Genomic DNA, 22,175 nt, shown 5'->3' with positions numbered 1-22,175 from the left:
TCCAGTCTTTGTGCTAAGCTAAGCTAGGATAACCGTGTGCTGGCTACAGCTTCACGTTCACTGTACAGACATGATATCAACTGTTTCATAAATCTCAGCAAGAAGGCAAATAAGAGGCGAATGATCATAGTTAATATTAATGTTAGCATCATGAATAAATCTTGACATGGCATGATATTACAAAGGGAGGGCAGTAATGCTGCTTCATGGTACTATGGTATAATTCAATTTAATTAGTAAATTGTTAGACCATGATGAATTGCCTAGAAAATTATCTGTAGGGCATACAACCATATTTTTGCACAAACCTGATAAGCCGAGTATCCTTTCTTTAAAACCCAAGGACACACACATGCACATATGCACATGATTCCTCAATGACTGCGCGCATGCACGCACACGCACACACACACACACACACACACACACACACACACACACACACACACACACACACACAGGAGAGTACTGCATGGCTATCACACAGAGCATTCCATCATACTGTCACTCACATCTGCTGCCCTTTCTCATTACCACACCCTCCCGATTCTCCCTCTCCTTTACCTCCCCTTCAGCCTTCTCTCTCCTCCTCTCCATTCCTCCACATTATTCCCCCACTCCCCTTCCTTCCTGCTCTACAGATTTATCCTTCCACGCTAACAAAAATGAACAGAATTCCCGTGCATGTAGCTCTGTGGCGATGAGGCAGGTGGGCTGACACGCTTTTACACCGGCCTGATGTCCTCTGAGCCTCAGACAGCATGTTCGCAGTCTGAAAAAAAGGCCAGAGTGGTTTCAGCACACCTCACATGATTGAAACCAGTGATTTTTCACATGTGCACACTGGTTAGTGTGCCAGAATTAGACAGCAGGTATAATTTTTTTTTTTACATCTCGCTGAACATGTGAAAATGGATTGATGGAATATACCATTGTTGCATCACTAGACAGTAAATCCAAGGTAGCTCTGTCTGTTTGGGCAAAGGTAGTTTGCTGAGGTCTCTGCAGGTTTTTTTTTCTCCTCTGCTGCTTCCAGAAAGGGATAAATGACAAAACCATGTCAGGGCGGTGATGCAAGGAGGATAATTAGGATTCACAAAACACAGTTTGTCCTCAAAAGCAAATCACTTCCCTGGTGCTCTGGGGCTACCAAGGCACAGATCATTTTATATATCAGCACCTAGCAACTGGCAGATGGAGTGAACTTAGTGCAGGCTGCCAAAGCTGATAGGACACTGCAGGACTGCAAAATGAGCTGTGATGATTCCCCTGCTGAGGCCAACAAGAGAGACATACCTCATTAAGATGCATAGCATCCTTGAATGCCCGGCCACACTTTACAGCACCAAGTTGCCCCTTGCAAACATGTTCATAATGCCACTGAAAACATACATTTAGTAGCTGATGGCTGTAAAATAGACACAGGCAAGCTTGGTGATAATAAATGTACTAGTAGATCATAAAATATGACAAAAAATAAACTAGATCACTATATAATATGCAGTTTAGAAACACACTGTTACTTATTAATGGACTGCAAACAGCAGGACCATTGTCATCTATTGTTTGAAATGCTGCTTTTTTAAGACGGCTAACATGCAGCTATTGATCTGCGGTGACATGCTAGCGAAAACACACAGTGAGCCAACAGGAATTCTGTCCATTTTCTCCATATAAGACCACAACTCAACTCTCTACATGGAGAAAGACGGGCCATTAAAACTGCACCTGTTGTGAGGATATAAACATGTGTTCCTCATACCATCTATCATAAACCTGACTGCAAAGCACCTTTGTTGTACAAGCAGGAAGAGGCATATTCTCATTACGAAACTTCTTGCCCTGAAGGAAAGCAAAGATGAATATAGTGCTTTATCAAGGTGTATTTGGTATACGTGGGTGTCCCTGGAGACTGCAGCTACCTACTGTACAGTGTGCTTATAAACATACCAGCCATCTTTTCTTTGTCCTCGTAGTTCATTTCTTCCCGTTACATTCTCTATCATATCCTGTTTATTGTATTAGCCTGCTAATGTCATCCTCTTTTTCCAAAATAACAGGAGAAGAAGGAAAGGGAAACCGATTTCACTTGTCCAACAACTAAAACAAAGAAGTGGGGCCTGGAAGATAAGAAACAGGAGCAAGAAGAATGAGTGGGAGACACTGAAAACAGGGGCTGCGAGAAGAAAGAGAGACAAAGACAGAGAGGCAGAGACTCCTGGGACGGGCCTACAGGGCTGTGGAGAGAGGAGCTTAATTTCCCAACACCATCTGTTACCAGTCCCTGGGTTGAAAGCTCCACTTATGTCAAACCTCCCACAACCACACACCAGTAGAGCACCACAGAGCCGTGAGAAACCCTACCCACTGTCTTTCCTCGTCTATCCCCTGCACACCTATGCATGCACTCTCATCCTTTACGGTGGCACTACAACTCACACTTTAGCCGAGATAAATGAATTTGCCTGCTATTTTCTGGGTCATAGTGGATTTATGAGTCAGTATACTTATTTGGGCATCAGCATGTAAGGATTTTCTTTTAATATATTCACTTTTACACCTGTTCACTGACCACTTTATCAATGGGGTCTTGATACAGTAACTCCCATTTCTGCTGTGTTGGACTCCAAATTATCTTGATAAACTGTCAGTGTTTAATCTCAGCCGGCTGGCATCGATTGAAGAGAAGCCCACAGGGGATGCTGGGTGTGTATATATAGGCCTTTCTACTGGGAAAGAAGAGCCCACGACTCAAAATGTGTCAATGGAAGTGCCTCCGAGCTACTGTTTTTCCCTTTCTGCCTGGTTTTGTTAGCACTGAGCACTCTGGTAGAGAAATGTCTGGCCTATATTCAAGACTTTGTGGAGGCATGAAAATATGTCAAACTGCAGGGCTGAAGACAATTATGTATAATATGTGTAACATATAGTGCTTGAGTGCAGTCCCCAACGCGCTGCTGTTGCACTCTGGGTAATGTTCTTGTGCGAGATGTTACTTGCAAGAAGGTGAAGGTCATTGCAAGTTATCATTTGTGGTATTTTAGTGCACGAGTGAATGACAGATTGTATTTTTCTTGTTATATGCAGTTTTTATTATTAATGCATTAAGAGCTACATCTTCCTCTTTGGCTTCTTATAGGAAAAATACATTTTTCCCGCCAAAAATTCCATAAGAACAGACTGTAGTTGCAGCTCCTGCATCCCTGATATGAGGAAATGCTGATATCCATAAAAGAATGGAGGATATTGAGACAGGGTGGTGGTGGTGGTGGGAGGGGGGGGGTTACCCTGAGGACAGACCATTCCCTGGCATTTTAATCACTTCATTTACACACTCTCTCAGGGTATTTCTATGCAAATTTTCTGAAAAGGTCACACCGCAAAGAGGGATATCTATTCTGTTCCAAATGGTGTTTATAAACAGGAAAAGGCCAAGTCCACACACAGATTGGCCTAACAGTGTATTAGCACAATTTATTCATCAGGGGTTTTGCCTCCAGGATGAATCGGTGGTGAATCCTCATGATGAAAATACTTTTCACAGGTATATACTTACAGTAATGGCTTCAGTGTACCTAAGTAGTCTGACATTTCCTTTAACGAAGGGAGTCCTCATGTGGCCATTTGGGTTACTACAGCTAAGTCTTTAAACAAACTTAAAACTATCACTGTAATGATACTTTTTTACATTACTTATTTTACAGTTCTAAAAAGTAAAAAAAAGAAAATTAAAAAGTATAAAGTTCAGAACAAAATGTGCCACAAAGTGGTCACAGTACATATTTTGAGTAAGTCCTCAGAGTTGTAATTAAAAATATATATTAAAAAAAAGTAGTAATGTCATTACAAAGGGAGTCCTCAAGTGGCCATTTGGGTTACTACAGCTAAATCTTTGAACAAACTTTAAAACTATTACTGTAATACTGGATATCACTAACACTTAAGTTTAAATTCGTGCAATTTGAAAGTCAAATCTGAATCACAACCAAACCACTGAATATTGTGTACTTTGTAATGAAAACCACACTAAATTAAATGTAATTATGAAGAGATTTATGTACACCCAACTTGTTATACTGTTAAGCTGTCTAAAAATATGAAGGATCAGAAAATAGTTCTTCAAATAAATATACCCAAAGACAAAAGATATTTTTTTCCAATTTTTTCCAAAGTTTATTTGATGACAATATACAAGAACATCTTGAGCACGGAGACCATCCCTGGCTGTCCGGGCTCACTGTAGGGAGATAGAAGCAAAATTAGTACCAGAGTGAATTTGATTTCTACAACAAAAAACTTCTTGACAATGTGATATGAAGTTAAAGAGTGCAAATTCAGACAAATAATATTTTTAGGTTAGACAAACAATTTTAACCCAACATAGTTTGATGCTTTATAACAAAAAACATTGTTATGACTCATGTAAGACAAGTTGTTTTCTTTTTTTGAGAACATAAATTTCAGTGACAAATTCACACATCCGCAGGCTTTTAGTTCAATTGCCCCAAATCCAACACACAAAAACAAAAAAATAAAGATACACATGCTACACTCAAGTTCTGCTTCTATTAACTAGGGATTTTAAGCATTGTAAAAGCACTTGTCTGTTAAAATGTAAGCAGAGTGGGCAAGGCCTACTGATATTCCCATTATAGCAGCGACAGTGGTACAAAGGACTGAGGTAGAGGGAAAATCTATTAGCAGGGAGTGTGAAACATTGAAAGGGGGGTAAACACTGAGGGGGAGACTGCAGGGGAAAGTAGGGCGTGACATGCACGACACAACTCAGGTCTATCAGCTTTTGATGTGCAACACAATGGCACACCATGCTTGTTGTGCTGCTATACCTGCACACTGACACTTCATTTCTGCCAAAGAAATCCATGGGAAGCAAAATCAAGAACAAAAGATGGAACAAAAAAAAAAGTTAACACGTTGAAAATTGAAACATAAGAAACGATCTCTGAATGGGTTTGTAGTGGTTGCACTCCACAGGTCATTCACCACATTTAGACAAGCCAATCAAAACCCTGGCAGACATGGTGGGACTGCATCATTTTAAAGAGCCAGTTGAGCTTTAGTTATTACAGGTGCAACTATGTGGTATTTAAGACAGTCCAGCAGGGTTTTGAAATTCAGGGGTCTATTGTAAGTGACTTTATACTAGTGACTTGTTCCCCAGAGGGTCTAGAAGTATGCTTGGTTTCCTTCAAACAAAAACCAGGTAGTGGTTACTTCTGCGTTTGCGGTTATGTCTTCTCACACCGTCATTAGGTTTGAAAAATACAGTCTGAAAAACACTATTAGTTTCCAGTTCAAGCTAGTCATCATTAGTGTAGAGCAGTGGAGTAGGAATGACCAGGTTAAGTATTAAATAATGGGTCAAATCCCTTCTGATTGGATGCTACTGTGCATCCAGAGGGAAAAGCATAAAGGCTATGACTCTTAGGTGGGAAGGTGAGGGTGTAAAAAGGGAGGAGTTAGCCAGTATCTATCACTCCTGGATTATCTGCACACTGCAGTTAGTCTACTTATGAACAACATTTACCTTCTACAGTTCCCGAAGAACATTTGATATGATTGGAAAGATGACAAAGGAAATTAAAACAGTAAAAGTTGTGAAAAACAAAGATTAGCAGGGTAGGAAAAGAACAGGTGTACAATGAAAATCAAGAAAGAATCAAGTGTACTGAATTTAACAAACACCTTCCTTTGCTTTAAGGAATACTCATTTTAATTTTGAGCACAGATACGAGAATAAAAAAAAAAAAAAGACAAAATATTCGCTTTGCACCAAGTGCATAAAACTACGGTCACAATACCTTTTTGCCAGCAGCGCCCACACTGGCCTTCTTGATGCCTCGTACTTTCTTCATTCTGTTCTTGCGTTCCTTGCGCTGTTTCCTTGAGGTCTTCTTCTTCTCATAGAGACCGTGCTGAGGGACAAAGATGAACGCAAGTTTAATTATATGATCTTACATGCAATACATAGCAAAACATACAATGACATGAAAGTTTAATTATTCTTGACCAGCCCTCAGACCAGCATTGGTGGCCTGGCAACAACTGATCTGTACCATCTCACTACAAATAAATTTGACAGACTTGAAATGCTTGAGAACTACATTAGGGGGGGGTCTACCTTAAGCATTAATGAATTTGTTTTAGATATTATTTAAGTTAACAAATGTGCAACTCAAAGTGCACATTATGTCTACATTAATAAAAAAAGACTGATCAGTTTTAGATGGATTCCCTCAGGAATTAATTAGAAGAGATTATGGAAATTCACAAGAACCCAGGGAAAAAAATACAACAGAACTTATATTAATAATGGGATTAACTAAATTTCATACATACACAATGCACAACTGTTCAACATTATCCACATGAATTATGGATAATTACTTTACGGTGTTAACTTCATACCTTTCCAATAGTACCCATCATCCACCTCTATACTGTCAAATGCTGCCTTCTACAAAATAAACATGTGACATCTTTCAGTATCTTACAACTGCAAGGGGTGTAGGGTTGCAACTAATGACTTTACTGATTAATCTACTGATCGTTTTCTCAATCAATTAGTCATTTTGTCCATAAAAAAATGCCAGTTTAATTTTGCTGTGCTCATGGTGATGTCTTCAAATGTCTTGTTTTGTCTGATCAACAGTCCAAAACTAAAAGATATTCACTACTATCACATATGACACAGGAAAGCTTCAAATCTTCACATTTAAGAAGCAGCAACCAGCTAATTTTCCATCATTTTTCCTTAAAAAAAAAAAAACAAAACAATTTTCCAATTATCAAAAATATTTGCTGATTCATGTTCTGTTGATTGACTAATCAACTTATTGCAGCAGCTCTAGAGGGGTATTAAGACATAGAACAACATAACATAGAAAAGCCGGCTGCTTCTGGCATTTCTACTTTTAGCAGGAGTTGTGGGACTTGGATGCTTTCTGCAGTTTAAAAAAAAATCACATGTTAAAATAAATGTCCACTCTTTGTCTTGATTTGTCGAGATAAACTATCAAGACAATCACAGAGACACTCAACTAATGGCTAAAAATTGACCCTAGGGTGTCCCGGCAGCCTAATAGTTAATGTGCATCCCATAACTGCAACTTCCCTGTTTCCATTCCAACTTAAGACCTTCAGTTTCCTGTATCTCTCCTGAAGAGCCACCAATCAAATGATGGCAAAATTCCCAAACAAATAATAAAAAATGAAATTAAAAAACTCACCCTGGCCAGTCTGTGCTTGGGCTCATTCTTCTTTGCGTAGTCTAGGGAGTCGTACACCATGGCAAAGCCTGTTGTCTTGCCGCCACCAAACTGGGTCCTGAACCCAAAGACGAACACGACATCAGGGGTGGTCTTGTACATCTTGGCAAGTTTCTCCCTGATTTCAGTCTTGGGGACTGTGGCCTTGCCTGGATGCAGGACATCGACAACCTACAGAAAGAACAGACCAATGAACACACACACACACGCATGTGTATAACATGATGAAGCTAAGGGTCTGATCAACACAATATACATGTAGAAAGGGTTTGCGTCTTACCATTTGCTTCCTCTGAAGCAGCCGGTTCGTCATGAACTTGCGGGACCTGATGGTTACTGTGTCATTCTGAGGAAGCAACATAAAAAGTAAGGCTAAATCATACAATATGTCCAATACAAGTCTCAACACATAACACTGATGGCTCCAACTTTTTAACGCAAGTGTCACTATGTTCTGTCACAACAGCTTCTCAGGCATCTTGCAGGCTAACCCGGGAACTTACATGCTCCCACAGCCTTGATACATCGTTTAATAACCAACAATGTGCCAACTGACGAAGCTAAATACTGTATTAGTTAAACACTTTTGCTCACCTAAAATGCGGGCCTCGCTAAAGCTATCGGTAGCTAGCCTCTTCTAGCTACGGCGTAGCGCTCCTACGGTAACCACTACTTGACATATACATACTGTTTTGTGTCTTTAGACAACTATAAATGTTATAGTAGATCTATAGTGAATATAAGTTACTTAACATAAAAACTAGAGACTATACAACCCGTTCAAAAGCAGGTAAATACAGCCTGTGTGCCATCTGTAGCGACTAACAGTCATGATAGCATTTTGGATTTCACAGTTTAATTTCCTGTCAGATAATGTCGTATCACATCAATATCGACATTTTATTGTTTAGCAGACTTTAACGGTCACTTAGTCTGCATGAAATATGTATTGATGGAAGGATTAACTAGATGATCGGTGGATTTTGATTCAATTTTTGCCACAAGACTCACCATCTTGACGCCGGCCTCGCTCAGGGACGTTGAAAAGGAGGAAGGACCAGCAGGCGACCGGATTAATGCCTGCAGAAAACTGAGTGGGTACGTCCTTGTGTTGCCTGATTGTAAAACGTTTTAGAAAAAAAAAATCGAGAATACACTTTCTTTTTTTTTCTTTTGCTTATCAGTTATATTATAAATGCAGGATAAAGAAATCGCACCTATAACGTATTTTATACGTCCAATATCTCTTTGGGGAAAGCTGAGTGGTACAGATTTTACCCCCAAAACATTATTTTATTCAGCTTGCAGATATTAATGAACAAAAGTCAATAAAGTTTGGGTAAAATCGCGCGACGGGGTGTTTGAAAATGAGAGTGTGATAATTTGTCACCAAAACGAACACCAGCTGCAGTTCCTCTTCTTCCCACTAAACGCCAGTAACACAACGTCTGAATCTGAATCCATCCAAAGCTCCTCATTCAGAATAGAAACCAAACAGTACTCATGCATAATCACTATCTGGCCTCAGGTCTTCTGTGTGATTTGTGATGTGTGTCAGATTTAATTAAATCTGACACACATCACAAATCACACAGAAGATATCACAAATCAACTCTATTTAGGAATGTGCACCATGCGAGCATTATATAAACTACAACAATGGAGGTTTAAAACAAGATTTTGACATAGCTGGCACCTCTATAATACATGACCACAAAGTAATAACCTGCATTGGTTAATATTGTACTTTATTGGCACAAAATTACTTAGAATCTGATCCCATTCCATAACACCTGTTCTCCTTTCCTGCAATTCATCCAGAGCTGATTCCTTTCTACACCGCCTCACTCCCTCAGATTTTCCATCCCCAGTATGACAACTCAAAATAACCCATAATGTGCTTACTCAACATTGTCTATCATGACTGGTACTGGTTTTAAAAAGTGCTATATAAATAAGGATATTATTATATTATTATCATTATTATGTTAGTGTAGATTTTATGAAAAATCTCTGTAGATTTGGTCAATGTGGCTCCAGAATAGACAGTTGTTTCCATGATAAAATACCTTCATAACCAGTTTCCACAATACAAAGTGTGTTACATTGATTTAGGACACTACAGAAGGAGATAGCGTTCCGTGAATGACAAAATGAGTGGAAACAATGTCATAAAATGCTCACAAAGAGATTTTGTTTTTAGTTTGTTAATGTGTATATATGATGTGATGTTTCAGATGCAGAGAGAGGAGTCTTGTCTCCTACACAGCATTTAGATCAGTGCCACCGAGATGGTGGAACATTGTGTTAATGACATGAAGAACATACAGGAGAGATTTCTGCTCCTCATTTAAACACTGTGAGAATAATGACCCTTATTAAGTCGTGTTACATGATTTCATCCACAACACGAAAAACACATCGTCTTATTTTCTTTGTTACGGAACTTTATTGATCTTGCAGCAACAGTGTCCACTGGCATTGGAGTTTCATTTAAAATAAAGTTATTTAAAATCAGAACAGAAAGTTACAGTAAGTTTGTTTAAAATCTCGTTCAACACACAATGTTAAGCCCTCATTGTCAAACCAAACTGATTCGAAATAAATCTGCAATCTGAATCATGATGCCATAATATAAAGAGTTTTGTTGACCAAAATGTGCAAAGCAAAACGGGTTCAAGCAACCCCTCGATGTATTCATCACCACACATGGCCAGAATGGATTACAAAGCCAAAAAGAAAAAAGAATAAAATCTTTGATAGACATCATTTCAGCCATTCAGTTGTTCCAGTCATACCGAGAAACAAACTTCATGAATGAATTTTGATAAAAACTGGTACTTCATGGTGATTTCTTTGCCAAGTTCAGAGCTGCTACTTGGACAATTAGCAGACAGAACTATGATTGTGGTGTAAAAATAAAACTATTAGGAATAAATGAACATGTGGCACTCTTTTAACCACATCGCCATCTGAACTTCAGCATCCCAAAAGTGCACCAAATGTGCGTCATCACACATCCAAACTTCACACCTGCTTGAGGAAGGAAATAATGTAGGAAAAAAAAAAATTACAAGTATCTGTTTTGCTCAGTTGCTAAATACAATGTTACCTGTTCAATGTTATAGTGAAAAAATAAACATCTGTTGGAAAGTACAAATTGATGACAAGGAACCTAGTTTTAGTTACTGCATTTCATGTAAAGTAAGGCATGGGCAGACACACATGAGACATGAGAAGAATAAGGTAATGTAAGATGGATTAAGGACACTGGGGACAGATTTGTAGATAAAAGGGACAGCACCTGTCAAGCCTGATGCAAACATTATTTTCTGACTCTTAGACACTTCTAACAAATCCTAAGGCTTGACAGTGCTTATTCCCAAACAGATACCCTCAATACTATGAAACTGTATTAAAAAATAAAAATGCATATAAAACATCTGGATTATTTCAAGTCTTTCCAAAAAAAAAAATCTTCTCGTATTTCACCCCAAAAACTAACATTGGGATATAACCATTTCCACATTGTTCTAAATGTTTATATGGTCTGGATATTCAAAAACACCTGACAGATGTTGTCAAGTATTACCTCTTTGCTTAATTTATGAACACAAAGCTCTTGCCAACACAGCAAATCTATTAAGTAACCATCAAATCTAGAGAAAAAGAGTAACTTTTCTTGGCAGGAGAGAAATGTGTAAATAATATTCACAGCAAGGTCAAAATAGTGATAAATCAGCCGGCTTGATAATGTTATACTATACTGAAATGTTATTCTAAATGAAAAGTTCATTCTCAGTTGCCGGATTTATAATTAGTCTTACAGAGTAGCGGGAATCAAAATTATTTGATGAACAGTTCAATCGTGGCCTAAACGTCATTTAAAAAATACTTTCCCCTGAAAATTGGAAACCGACACACAGGCTTGTGTTAGTGATTGAAAATAAATTATTGGAATGGCATGAAATTGTCAACTAATCGGAAAATAAAAAAAACACAGCATCCCTTTACATACTGTCACTGGATACTAAACAGACCAAACAACCAATAATAGATTGTGGAGCTTTTCAAGTAGTTCCAAAAACCAAAAAAAAAAAAGAAAATAAAAGAAAAATCACTTAAATAACATGCTTACAAAGGTCTTCAAAACCAAAGACTGTGATGAATATCAAAGCTTTTGACTGATTCTAAGGCCAGTACTAAAAATTACCACTCCCTCCCCCAGTTAAGTTGGAAAATTGTCAGTTTTGTGCAGTGCCCTGTTGAGGATCCTGACTCGCAGAAAGCTGTAAGATGAGCACTGCAATCTACGAACTGGACAGACTGTCTGGGTGCATAATATTCACGCCCGCTCCCTTGTTGTGTGGTTTGATGATTTCTACAGCGACTGGTAACCATGGAAATCTATTCAAATAAACCTTCAAGCTAGTTTCCACAGTTGGCCGCACTGTACCTGTATGTATGATATACTGTTATTCCCATGGTTTACACACATTACATCCAGCAGCGAGACAGAGAGCTAAAGAAGATGGCTGCCATGAGGGCTCACAACATTGGTTTCTACAAGCCAAGCCACTGGCACGTGTAATGCCAGGTCATTTGCTTTTGCTGGTGTGGTTCCAGTCAGTTAGATGTCCATTTCAAACTGAGCGTCATCACCTTGAAAAACAAAAAGAGACAATAAGATGTTGAGACATGTTCGGAGGGTGTCACAAGTTTCAGCAGGGAGGGATTGGTGACTATACTGAGCATTTCCTATGATGCAAGACGATTACTGTATCATTGTTCTTACCGGTAGTGGGTTTGCCATCATGGTTGTTAATGTGGTTGTTGGCTTCATTCTTCTGGTTCTCATTCAGGACATGTTGGCTGGTCACTCCAGGGATGACAGGCAGGTGAGCTGGTGGGGTCTGGGCGATGGGAGAATTACGCCTGTCCAGTAAGAACTTGCGGTCATAGATGATCCGGGTTCCTGCAACAGGACATATTTCAAGTTTTAAATACTCATGCTTCCTCAGAAGAAATGTCATATGTTGGTGCTGTCAAATGTGTTGTGTCCAAGTCACAACAAGTGTTCTTCAGGGAAAAGGATTTATCTCTACCAACCCCAGTCTGTTCTGTAGTAGATGCAGGGCTTTGACTATAAACAAGCAAATCTCACTGGAGCTGGCAATCAAATTTTCAACCCAGAAAAGAAACAACTAAATGTGAAATGTAAGGAACAGGGACAAACCATTGTGACTGGACTTGCTTTGAGTTAGTGGTTCTCTAACTATTTTTTTTGTCATGTCCGCCTTTGGAAGCCAAAAAAAGTGTAAACTCATTAAATTTTCAAATTGCATGTCTCTTTTTTAACATGGTTCCCCTTAAAGGATTTGGCTGGTGTGCAAATTAATATGTTTAGTTAAACACACAATAAGACACAAGGCTTTCCCACCATACTGACAGTGAACAAGAGCAACATAGGCTTCCTCATATTTTGGATTTCACTGAATGCTTGATGAGTGTCACCTGTGTATGTTTTCTGTCCTGTCAAAAATCTGTCCATCTTGTCCTATACATGTAATTTTACATTGCAAATTAAGTTTCCTAACCTCAATCCTGGTATTCTTACTAGCATCAGAGCACTCCTGCTTATTACCAAACTAATCAGATTCATAAATGTTTTTCACATTAGACATTTTGACCTGTTGCACTGGGAAAAGCACAGGTGCTCTGCTCCAGCAATCACCACAATGCAATGCAGCATTTTGTCGCTTACGTCTTTGTTAGACAAGTCAAAATGTCTGCTGTCTAATCAGGCTTTTCATCTTTAGTTTCACTTCGTGCTTTTTTTCTAGCTATGTGCTGGCGTTACCTTTTTTCATTGAAATTGCTTTCTAATAGCCTTGCACCTGTACGTGATGTGCATATAATTACTCTCCTTCAACTATGTGCACCCACCCGCCATGTCTCCATGCCAACTGCTTTAAATAATAGTATTCCTAATAAAAGATATAAAGAGAAATAAATCAATAACAAGCTGGAGCTGGATTGATAAATCAATTAGTTGACTGACAGAAAATTAATCTACAACTATTTTAATAATTGGTTAATAGTTTGTGTCATTTTTTGTGTCAGCTTAGTAAGATTTGCTTCTTTTTTCTGTTTTATATCATTGTAAACTGACTATTTTTGGGTTTAGGAATGTTGGTCAAACAAAAAAACACATTTGAAGACATCAGCTTGGATTCAGAGAAAAGTATGATGGACATTTTTAACTGTATTCTAACATTTCACTGGCAAAACGATTAATTATGAAAATAATCTTTAATCTAATCTAATCTAGATAAACAATATCCCTTGACAGAAAAACTATATTATTCCTAAGCAGCTCCTGTAAATATTTAAAGCCTGTGAAATACACACACTGTTGAGATCTCTGCAGCGTTAGGTACATCCTCACACTGTAATGAATCATACTTTGCAGTCTGGCTGTACTCCAAACATTATGACACACACAGCTGAAACTGGTTATCACATACTCATTTGCTATTGGTGCTGAACAAAACATGTTCACCTGCATTTTTTCCTTTCATGACTGTAATATATATATATATATGCACAAAACATTCATCAGAATCTCTGCGCTGCAAACCAGCCAATCACAAAGCAGGCAGGAGACAAAGGGGGCGGGACTAAGCTTTGTTTTTGTTTTGATCAGGATGACAAGGCAGCCTATAGGCCACAGTGACAGGAACACTGGTGGGAATGATGAGAACACAAACACCACAAAAAAAAGCCAATATTCTCCGGCTTTTGTGCAAAAAATGTGACAAATTAAACGCGGCATGTTCTTACCTCCGGGAGTGGTAGAGAATAAAGTGCCTCCAGGGGTGGTACAATAGTCATGAGGTAGCTGCGTTGTGTCGTTGATCAACACCGTCCTGGTCGGGATGGCCCTGCTTTCGCTCAGCTGACGACTGGTCGACATTTTCAGCGCCGATTGGGTGACAGTTGCAGCAGCTACAGAAATTTGGGGGGTGTTTCTTTTCCCGACGGACGGTGGAAACCCGGGCCGTTCCCCACTCTCTTATTTCTTTCCAAAAGCTTTCTTGTCTCTCCTTTCGTCCTCCCAGCCGTCAGCACCGTCCCCTCCCTCAGCAAGGCAGGAAGCACGACACGCTGCGGGCGGATATGAAGTCAGCTGTGCGGAGCCTGAGAGGCTGTCAACCAGGGGCGGGTTTAGTGATTTTGGGGGCCCCAGCGGGCAAAACTTACTTTCACCATTTCTTGAACTGGGAATGTTGGTACTGACAGTGTTAAAAGAAGTACTCAAATCTTTTTTCCTGAGTCAAACTATTAATACAGCACAATAAAAATAATGTGAAAGCTGGATTCAAATTTTGACTTAAAAGTAAAGAGTGAAAGAGGGGTATTGTTAGCACAATGTACTTAGATTTGTAGACTTGTGTTCGGGGTGGAGCTTTTAATCCGTACATAATGCTGGATAGTTTAATGAATGATAATGCATCATATTTTATTCGTTGTATTTTGAGGGTAAAATCTGAATCTGCAGCGTTTTTTATGTCCTTTGTGACCTTTTGCAATTTATTTTGGGGCGCAATGAGTTACAATGGTAACATACTTCAATATTTGTCATATCTAAACATAGTAAATCTATAGCTGTTTGGGGGTCTTTTAGTTGAGGGCCCCAGGCTGTTGCCTAACTTAACTAATGGTAAAGTCTGACCCTGGTGCCAGCTTATTTTTTTATAGTTTATGTTTTCGTGTTTTTGTTTAGAAATTCTGTCAGCTGGTAGTTAATAGACTAAATTTAACCTGATGTGTCCTAATCTGGTCATATCGCCTAAAGTCATTCTCAATATGAATAATTAGCCTGAAATCAAACCAACAGTTATGTTTGAATGCCTGAATATTCCTCTCAGTCTTAACTAGCACAACTAACCAACTGGCTATCAAAAACGTTTATTGTGTGCATGTGTGTAGCGAACAGAAGGCTTTAAAACAAGCAAACAAAACACAGTCAGCATAATTATAAATAATCGAGGGGAAATCAAAGGAACATAAGTTAATGAAATATCCACGTTTTAATGTGTATTGTCCGAGATTCCTAAAAGTTAAATAAGAAGCTCGATGCTGCAATCAAGTTCTTCTCGTTAATTTTCCACGAGTGCAAACGGCAAAACTGAGTCCCCAAACTACCTTTGACCGAGAGCAATAGATGAGGAGAACTGCCCCTTACATGGGTGCCATGAAGTGATTGTTGCATGTCGTTGCAGCCCCGAGCCAGTAGAGGGCTCTGGTACCACTTGCCAGTAAGAGGGATTATGTACAGTCTTACACAGAATGTTATGGCAGTATTTAAGAGAAGTTGTGTCCCCATGTTGGCCGTTACTACATTAAAGCCAGCTCAACTAAAGACAAGTGTCGTATCTGATGACGTGTACCCTAAGATATCACAATGGGGTTCACATATACTCTTTTGAGACGATGGAAGGTAAACTTTTACAACAATTAATTATGATCAGCAGATTTCATACCTTAGATGGTGACACAGTCTGCGTCCACCATATAACTTCTTTTGAATCCAAAGTGAAACTATGTTGCTGCTTGATAAAGTTGACAACATTTTCAGATTGGTAATATTGAAATAAATAAGTTTTTTTTTTATTATTATTTTGCTTTTGTAAGGTGCTTCCATGGTGTGTGTGTGTTTTTTTTAGATTTTTTATTTGGTATGGTTTGTGTTTAAAATTCAATTTATATTGATATTATTGCAGGTTTTAGTGTTTAGATATATTTCGTAGCTGAGTGATATTAAAGAAATCGAATAACACAATATTTTGACTCACTCCTGTTGAAAAATTGATGGCATTTTAAATAGGACCAGTGTCATATCAAAATGCAGTATTAACATAGCTGTACCTCTATGGGCTATGTCTCAAGGTCTGTTTTAATACGCAGTGCAAACTTCCACTCGTTTTCATGCTGAATGAATCATATTTGTGATGGTATTTAGGAAGTGTAATATGTCCGATAGTCCCTGAATGGATCATTTTCCAGACTGCGCAGGCGCGTTGCCCTTTCTGTCTACAAACTACCAAGGGTCATGTCTCGATGGTAACCCTAGTTTTGCGAAACTCTCGCGAGCCGCTTCAAAATATTTTGTCTCGCTGTTTTATGATGTAACAACATTGTGGTTAAGGTCTGGTTAGGTTTAGGCACAAATCCTCTTGGGTAGGATTAGGGAAAGATCATAGTTTGGGTTAAAATGATCACTGGAAATGTGGTGGGGGCTGAATTTATTACTTCCTTACAAATCTCGCGAGAGTCTTCGCAACGCTAGGGTTACCATCTATACAAGACCACTACCGAGCCGAGCTTACAGGCTTCCTTCCGACGCCATCCGCCTTCCCAGAGCCAGACAGCAACTCAAACCTGCAGTAAAACATGAGCTTCACAGTGGAAGAGAGGGGGAACCCAAACTCTCTGACTTACCGCTTGTTCTTCAGTAAGTAGAAAATGAACAGAGATGTTAAACTTTTGTCTTTGTGTGTTACTTTTAGGACTCTAACGTTTAACTTACACAGGCTAGCCGCAAACTCCCACGTGTCACTTATTCATTTAATGTTGCTGGTTTTGTTTCATCATATAAGTGAAAGTACTGATATATATGCTTTTATTGGAAATCACACGCAGATCCTTCACTTTGTGTGGACAGCATCAATGTCTCTGTTGAGTCATTGAAAGAATGTGCTAACCAGTTGTGCCGGTTTTGGTGGCTTACACTGATCTCATGTAATTAAAATGAACTGATTTCATACAAAATGCCTCGTCATCGACCTTACACCAAGATAATCACTTATTCTTGCCTGAACGTGGTTATTGTTATTATAGAAGGAAGTTGGTTGTTACGGGAAACCTCGCACGGTGCTTAAACACGTCCTGTAAATCATAAAAGCTCAGTGTTTGGTGGGACAACACCCTCTCTGATTATAAAATGTTGATAAATGCATTGATATCGACAAGTCAGCAGCTCAAGATTGGGAGTTGGTATCCTGTTGGATAAAGTGTTCTCTGTGGACTGGTTATTCATTATCATAATTTGTTGTAGGCCTGCATAGTTTCTTGTCATAGTTCATAGTTTCTCAAGAAATGTCCAGGTCAAGTCACAAATCTGTCAGAATAAGCCTAAAGTCATAACTCTCAATCATCAAAATGCAAGACTTTAAGGTCTCTGAATGCAGATCATGTGCATTACAATAATGATACAGAGGCAACATAAGACTTTGGTTGGACAGTAGCTGTGTGTTTGCAATTTTTTGTAAGATTAATATCAGGGTTTCAATTAAGGCTATATTAAAGATGTTCACACCAAACACTGAGACCAGAGAAATGAGCAGACAGCCAACGGGAGTTTATTTCATTACACACGAACATACAAAACTCAGAAAATCACCAATGCAGCGGCCCCTTCAACTCACACCCAACCCCTATTTATACTAAAGCGGACGTGATTTTTGGCACTTCCTTGAGTCAATCATAACTTGGATCTTGACCAATGGGAGTTGGACTATTCCCAGATGTCTCCTGTTTGTCTGGTGGCCTCACATCCTTTGGGTGTGTCAGTGATCGGCGTCAAAGTGGCCTGGCAACAAGAGTATTTGGCTCTCCAGAGATTGTAACCAGACCTTTCATAAACAACTCCTTATCTATCTCTTCTGGTTACCCAGTTGTTTATTAAACATGAAGTGCTCTGTGTATTGTTTGGTACAATTCCACATGCTATCACGTTTTCTCGCTTCTACATAATCCCCCCTTAGGATGAATCCTTCATCATACCAGTTTCCGAGATAGCGTGTGATACGTGAATTTTATATGTGTTAAGGTACAATTGGATACTCAATTTTGTGAGCACAACCAGTGTTTTCTCACTAACCTAACCTCCTGTTCATCTGTGAACCAAGTGGATATGAGAGTACATAAAAACGTATATATATGGTGTATATAGTAGCACATAAGCATAACACATTCTAGCCTTTGTCCATTTCTTCTGATGGAGGCAAAAAACCTAGTGGTTGTCTTTCCTAGGGAAAAATACCTCCATCGCCCCTTCCGTCAAGCGGCAGTTCCACTTGGATGGACTCCGGCAGCCAACCAACGGGAGTTAATTTCGTTACACACAAACATACAAAACTCAGAAAATCACCAAGCTGTTTATTGATATTGTTTGTGTCTGCCCATCATATTCATACAGTGTCTGATCTCACTGTCTTACAGAAAATGCTGAAGGAAAGTACATTTCACCATTCCATGATATACCAATGTATGCTGATGAGAGTCAGGTAACGTCTGTCACTTTCACCCCATTAAATTTATATTAAATGTGTACCCTTTAAAGCTAACCAGTGAAAAAAAGCCACCTGCAGTGCTGCTGTGAATATGTAGTTCTGTGGGTTAAACCACCGATTTCGGTAAACTACAGTATATCAGTTACAGATACAGAAAGTGTCCTGAGGTAATGCTCTCCAGAATAGCAAGGTCATAGTCTATTTGCGAAGGCGATGGCCTTTACTCTTTATTTTTCTGTGCTGTGCCAATATCTCTTGTGATTGCAGTACAAGATCTATTATCTTATCTTTCTGAAACAATTAATCATATTTATGGAGTTTGGACCAATGTAATAAAAGCTAGCATATAGCATATTATGTAAAGGTGATGTGTTTAAAGGTGCAGTGTGTAGAATTTAGTGGCATCTAGCTTAATGGACATGGCAGAAATGGAATATAGTATTCATAAGTACGTTTTAATTAGTGTGTAATCACCTGAATATAAGAATCAATGTGTATTTTCATTACCTTAGAATGAGCCCTTTATATCTACATAGGGAGCAGGTCCTCTTCCACAGAACCTGCCATGTTGCACCATCATGTTTATACAGTAGCCCACTGTAGGTTTGTGGCCACTGTGGGTTCTCCTACACGCTTGGAAGGGGATGGTGAGGGATATTCAGTTTGTTGCAGTCTGCAGCCTCACTGCTAGATGCCACTAAATCCTACCTGCACCTTTTAAATTGTGTCATCTTCAGGTCAACTTGGGGTTAGTTGTATTAAAGAGGTAGTTATGCAATGTTACATAATATATATAATGTACCATTTCAAATTGTGAGATTATAACAGATTCTTCTGTCTTACAGAACATCTTTAACATGGTTGTTGAAGTACCAAGATGGACAAATGCAAAGATGGAGGTAGGAAACTAAAATGATCATCCCATATCAACGTTTGGATCTGTTTTAATGTTGCTTATTGCTATTCATGGATGAATTATTTTTTTCCCAAAGCTTCAAATTCAAAGCTCCTTTGTTGTAATTCGACACTGAGCAAATCTTAAAGAGTAACGATTTTGCAATTTATTCCCAGATTGCTACAAAAGACCCCTTGAACCCAATAAAGCAAGATGTGAAGAAGGGCAAGTTGCGTTATGTTGCCAATGTGTTCCCACATAAAGGCTACATATGGAACTACGGAGCCATACCTCAGGTTAGTATTTTGTTTCTGATGCTAATGTGTCCTTCTGAAACTTTGATGGCATTCATTTATAAGACTAGTCCTCCAAAATATTGAAAACTGCCTTGTTTTGTGATGTTTTTAGACATGGGAAGATCCAGCACACAAAGATGGAGACACTGGCTGCTGTGGTGACAACGACCCCATTGATGTCTGTGAAATTGGAAGTAAGGTACGACACCAGCTGATGATTTCACAGCCTTATGAAAATGTTCAATGTCTTACAGATCAGTTAATTCACAGTGACTAATCATTTCATTTTGTACATTAATATCAAGCATAATTGAGCTGATGCATGCTCTGCAAACCGAAAATGAACAGCAAACTGAAATGCCCTCAGGTGTGTTCCCGTGGAGAAGTAATCAAAGTGAAGGTACTCGGGATCCTGGCCATGATCGATGAGGGTGAGACTGATTGGAAAGTGATTGCAATCAATGTGGAGGACCCTGAAGCCAACGACTTTAACAGTAAGGACCTCAAATGCCCCCATTTTTCCTTCTGTCTGACTGTCTGAACACTCCTGCATCAATCATATTCTGAACTTGTCTTTTTGTCCCCGTCTGTGTTCAGACATCAGCGATGTCAAGCGCCTGAAACCTGGCTATCTGGAGGCCACGGTCGACTGGTTCAGGAGGTACAAAGTGCCAGATGGGAAACCAGAGAACCGGTTTGCTTTCAATGATGAGTTCAAAGACAAGGTATCCAACTAACACACTTTATTTAGTCATTATTTCTAATGTAACAAATGGATTATGATTGATCTTAAGCAGTGTTCTGCTTTGTAAAACTTGCCTTGATTCTTTTTTTCAATTGACATGTCCTGCTGTAAGAAAAGTACACTGTCAAAGAATTGCAGTTAATGATCAAACTTGTGCAAACCTTCTCTAGTAAACTGATCAGTGAGATGTGATACCATCATTTTAAAGGCATAGAGGTCCTTGCAAGCCTTTTAAAAACTTCACTTGAACTAGAATTAAAATAGAAATTTTCTTGCATGAACCTTGTTGTTACCTGTGAAAACTTTTTGTGTTTCAGGACTTTGCCATTCAAGTAATCAAGAGCACTCACACATTCTGGAAAGACCTCATTTCCCAAAAGACCAGTGCTGGGGAACTGAACTGGTAAACGCCCTACAGATAAAAATACAGTTCCTTTTAGAACAATTGAACACTAACATACATTGATGGCTCTTGATCACATGACTGTATGTTTTCACACAATGCAGCAAAAACACTTGTGTCTCGGCCGGCGACAGCCCTTACTGCTGCTCAGCGGATGAGGCTAAAGCTACCGTTGGTGGGGTAAGTAACAGTTTGTTCATCTCTTTTGGCAACACATGGTCTGAAATTTCAACATCAGGCATCATTCCTTTTTCAATACAATTTCATAATGGATGTTTCATTGTATTTTTAGACATGTCCTTGTGGAAAAGAGGAACCTTTCCCCTCATCAGGTAACAATATATATTCTTGTCAATATTGCCTTGATTAATAAAAGCACATCTAATTTCTGCTGAGGTTGATTAATCTGTCTGTGACTCACTGTTATGTTGTTTTTTTCATTTACAGTAGATAAATGGTTCTACTATGAGAAGAAGTAAACCACCAGCTGCTTGGATTGGAGGAAAATAGGAATTCTTGAAGATGTTTCACATTAGGAACCAATGGGATGGTGGGATGGGATGTGGCAGGTTTGGTCTGTGTTGTCTGTTTTCCTGTAGATGGACACATAGTGGATAGATGCTGTAGAGAAAAAGAAACGTCAAAAAGTGCTCATGTCTTGACCAATGAATTTCCATTTATTTAACAAAGATCTCTTTGGAGATGTGCTGTCAAAAACCAAGTACAGATACAATGCCTAGTAGATAATTGTGCCCTGTATGCTATTCTGAACTGCTTTAATAAAGCTTCTCCAGTTAAATTATCATCAAAGTGTGTTTTATTTTTTTTTTTTATTAAAATAAAATAATTGCGTAACACTTTTCTATTGCAGAATTTATTCTTAAAAACCTTCCTGTTCAATAGTCTTTTCTATACAGTCTTTAGTTTAAACTGAACTTTTCTCATTGTTACAATGGTGCCACCTTGTGTTCACTGCCCTACATTACCTCTCCCTTCTAAATGTAATGTGTTTACATGGATACTTACTGTTTTCATATGGCTGTTTGTTAAGTGTGTTAGGTCATATCATCTGATTCCCTTGGCTTAAATGTTTGTTCCATAAGGGTGCACTATTAGGCCCAATGTGTACTATTTGACCGTAATTCCATTTTCCATTTCTCTTAATATTATTGATAAATAGTAAAAATACA

General features: G+C 38.8%; 3 protein-coding genes across 6 annotated transcripts; 1 reads left to right on the top strand and 2 right to left on the bottom strand.

Annotated features, from left to right (window-relative positions):
• Window positions 1-4,147: 4,147 nt before the first annotated feature.
• On the bottom strand, window positions 4,148-8,370 carry rps24 (ribosomal protein S24). Of its 3 annotated transcripts, XM_044373394.1 has the most exons (7): window positions 8,301-8,370; window positions 7,570-7,635; window positions 7,251-7,460; window positions 5,823-5,936; window positions 5,549-5,551; window positions 4,848-4,868; window positions 4,148-4,237 (listed from the first exon to the last, which is right to left on the bottom strand). In XM_044373394.1, the coding sequence occupies exons 1-6, from the start codon at window positions 8,301-8,303 to the stop codon at window positions 4,863-4,865; spliced, it is 402 nt and encodes a 133-aa protein (XP_044229329.1). In that variant the 5' UTR covers window positions 8,304-8,370; the 3' UTR covers window positions 4,148-4,237; window positions 4,848-4,862. The 3 variants fall into 3 exon arrangements, with proteins under 3 accessions (XP_044229329.1, XP_044229330.1, XP_044229331.1); XM_044373395.1 differs by lacking the exon at window positions 5,549-5,551; XM_044373396.1 differs by lacking the exons at window positions 4,848-4,868; window positions 5,549-5,551.
• Window positions 8,371-9,715: 1,345 nt separating this feature from the next.
• Window positions 9,716-14,460, bottom strand: eif4ebp2 (eukaryotic translation initiation factor 4E binding protein 2). The gene is made up of 3 exons (XM_044372720.1): window positions 14,133-14,460; window positions 12,085-12,264; window positions 9,716-11,951 (listed from the first exon to the last, which is right to left on the bottom strand). The coding sequence occupies exons 1-3, from the start codon at window positions 14,263-14,265 to the stop codon at window positions 11,920-11,922; spliced, it is 345 nt and encodes a 114-aa protein (XP_044228655.1). The 5' UTR covers window positions 14,266-14,460; the 3' UTR covers window positions 9,716-11,919.
• A 2,201-nt stretch (window positions 14,461-16,661) lies between these two features.
• ppa1b (inorganic pyrophosphatase 1b) lies at window positions 16,662-21,790 on the top strand. Of its 2 annotated transcripts, XM_044372718.1 has the most exons (12): window positions 16,662-16,806; window positions 18,387-18,461; window positions 18,576-18,640; window positions 19,492-19,545; window positions 19,718-19,837; window positions 19,950-20,036; window positions 20,205-20,331; window positions 20,435-20,562; window positions 20,900-20,985; window positions 21,090-21,165; window positions 21,278-21,317; window positions 21,433-21,790. In XM_044372718.1, exons 1-12 carry the CDS (start codon window positions 16,746-16,748, stop codon window positions 21,462-21,464), a joined length of 951 nt encoding a protein of 316 aa, XP_044228653.1. In that variant the 5' UTR covers window positions 16,662-16,745; the 3' UTR covers window positions 21,465-21,790. The 2 variants fall into 2 exon arrangements, with proteins under 2 accessions (XP_044228653.1, XP_044228654.1); XM_044372719.1 differs by lacking the exon at window positions 18,387-18,461 and having other exon boundaries at window positions 16,666-16,806.
• Window positions 21,791-22,175: the final 385 nt, after the last annotated feature.

The sequence above is a fragment of the Thunnus albacares genome, chromosome 14 (genome assembly GCF_914725855.1).
Source record: "Thunnus albacares chromosome 14, fThuAlb1.1, whole genome shotgun sequence".
NCBI classification, from domain to species: Eukaryota; Metazoa; Chordata; class Actinopteri; order Scombriformes; family Scombridae; genus Thunnus; species Thunnus albacares.
This window is presented reverse-complemented; position numbering and strand designations above follow the sequence as displayed.

Coding starts and splice junctions, on each gene's coding strand:
- rps24 (XM_044373394.1), bottom strand. Junction 7,461..7,569: donor TGCTTCAGAGGAAGCAAATG/GTAAGACGCAAA, acceptor TTCTTTCTGTAG/GTTGTCGATGTCCTGCATCC. Junction 5,937..7,250: donor CCAAGCACAGACTGGCCAGG/GTGAGTTTTTTA, acceptor TTTGTCCCTCAG/CACGGTCTCTATGAGAAGAA.
- eif4ebp2 (XM_044372720.1), bottom strand. CDS start 14,265: ATGTCGACCAGTCGTCAGCTGAGCGAAAGCAGGGCCATCCCGACCAGG. Junction 12,265..14,132: donor ATTCTCTACCACTCCCGGAG/GTAAGAACATGC, acceptor GTCCTGTTGCAG/GAACCCGGATCATCTATGAC. Junction 11,952..12,084: donor TGATGGCAAACCCACTACCG/GTAAGAACAATG, acceptor TTGTTTTTCAAG/GTGATGACGCTCAGTTTGAA.
- ppa1b (XM_044372718.1), top strand. CDS start 16,746: ATGAGCTTCACAGTGGAAGAGAGGGGGAACCCAAACTCTCTGACTTAC. Junction 20,037..20,204: donor TCTGTGAAATTGGAAGTAAG/GTACGACACCAG, acceptor AAATGCCCTCAG/GTGTGTTCCCGTGGAGAAGT. Junction 20,563..20,899: donor ATGATGAGTTCAAAGACAAG/GTATCCAACTAA, acceptor TTTGTGTTTCAG/GACTTTGCCATTCAAGTAAT.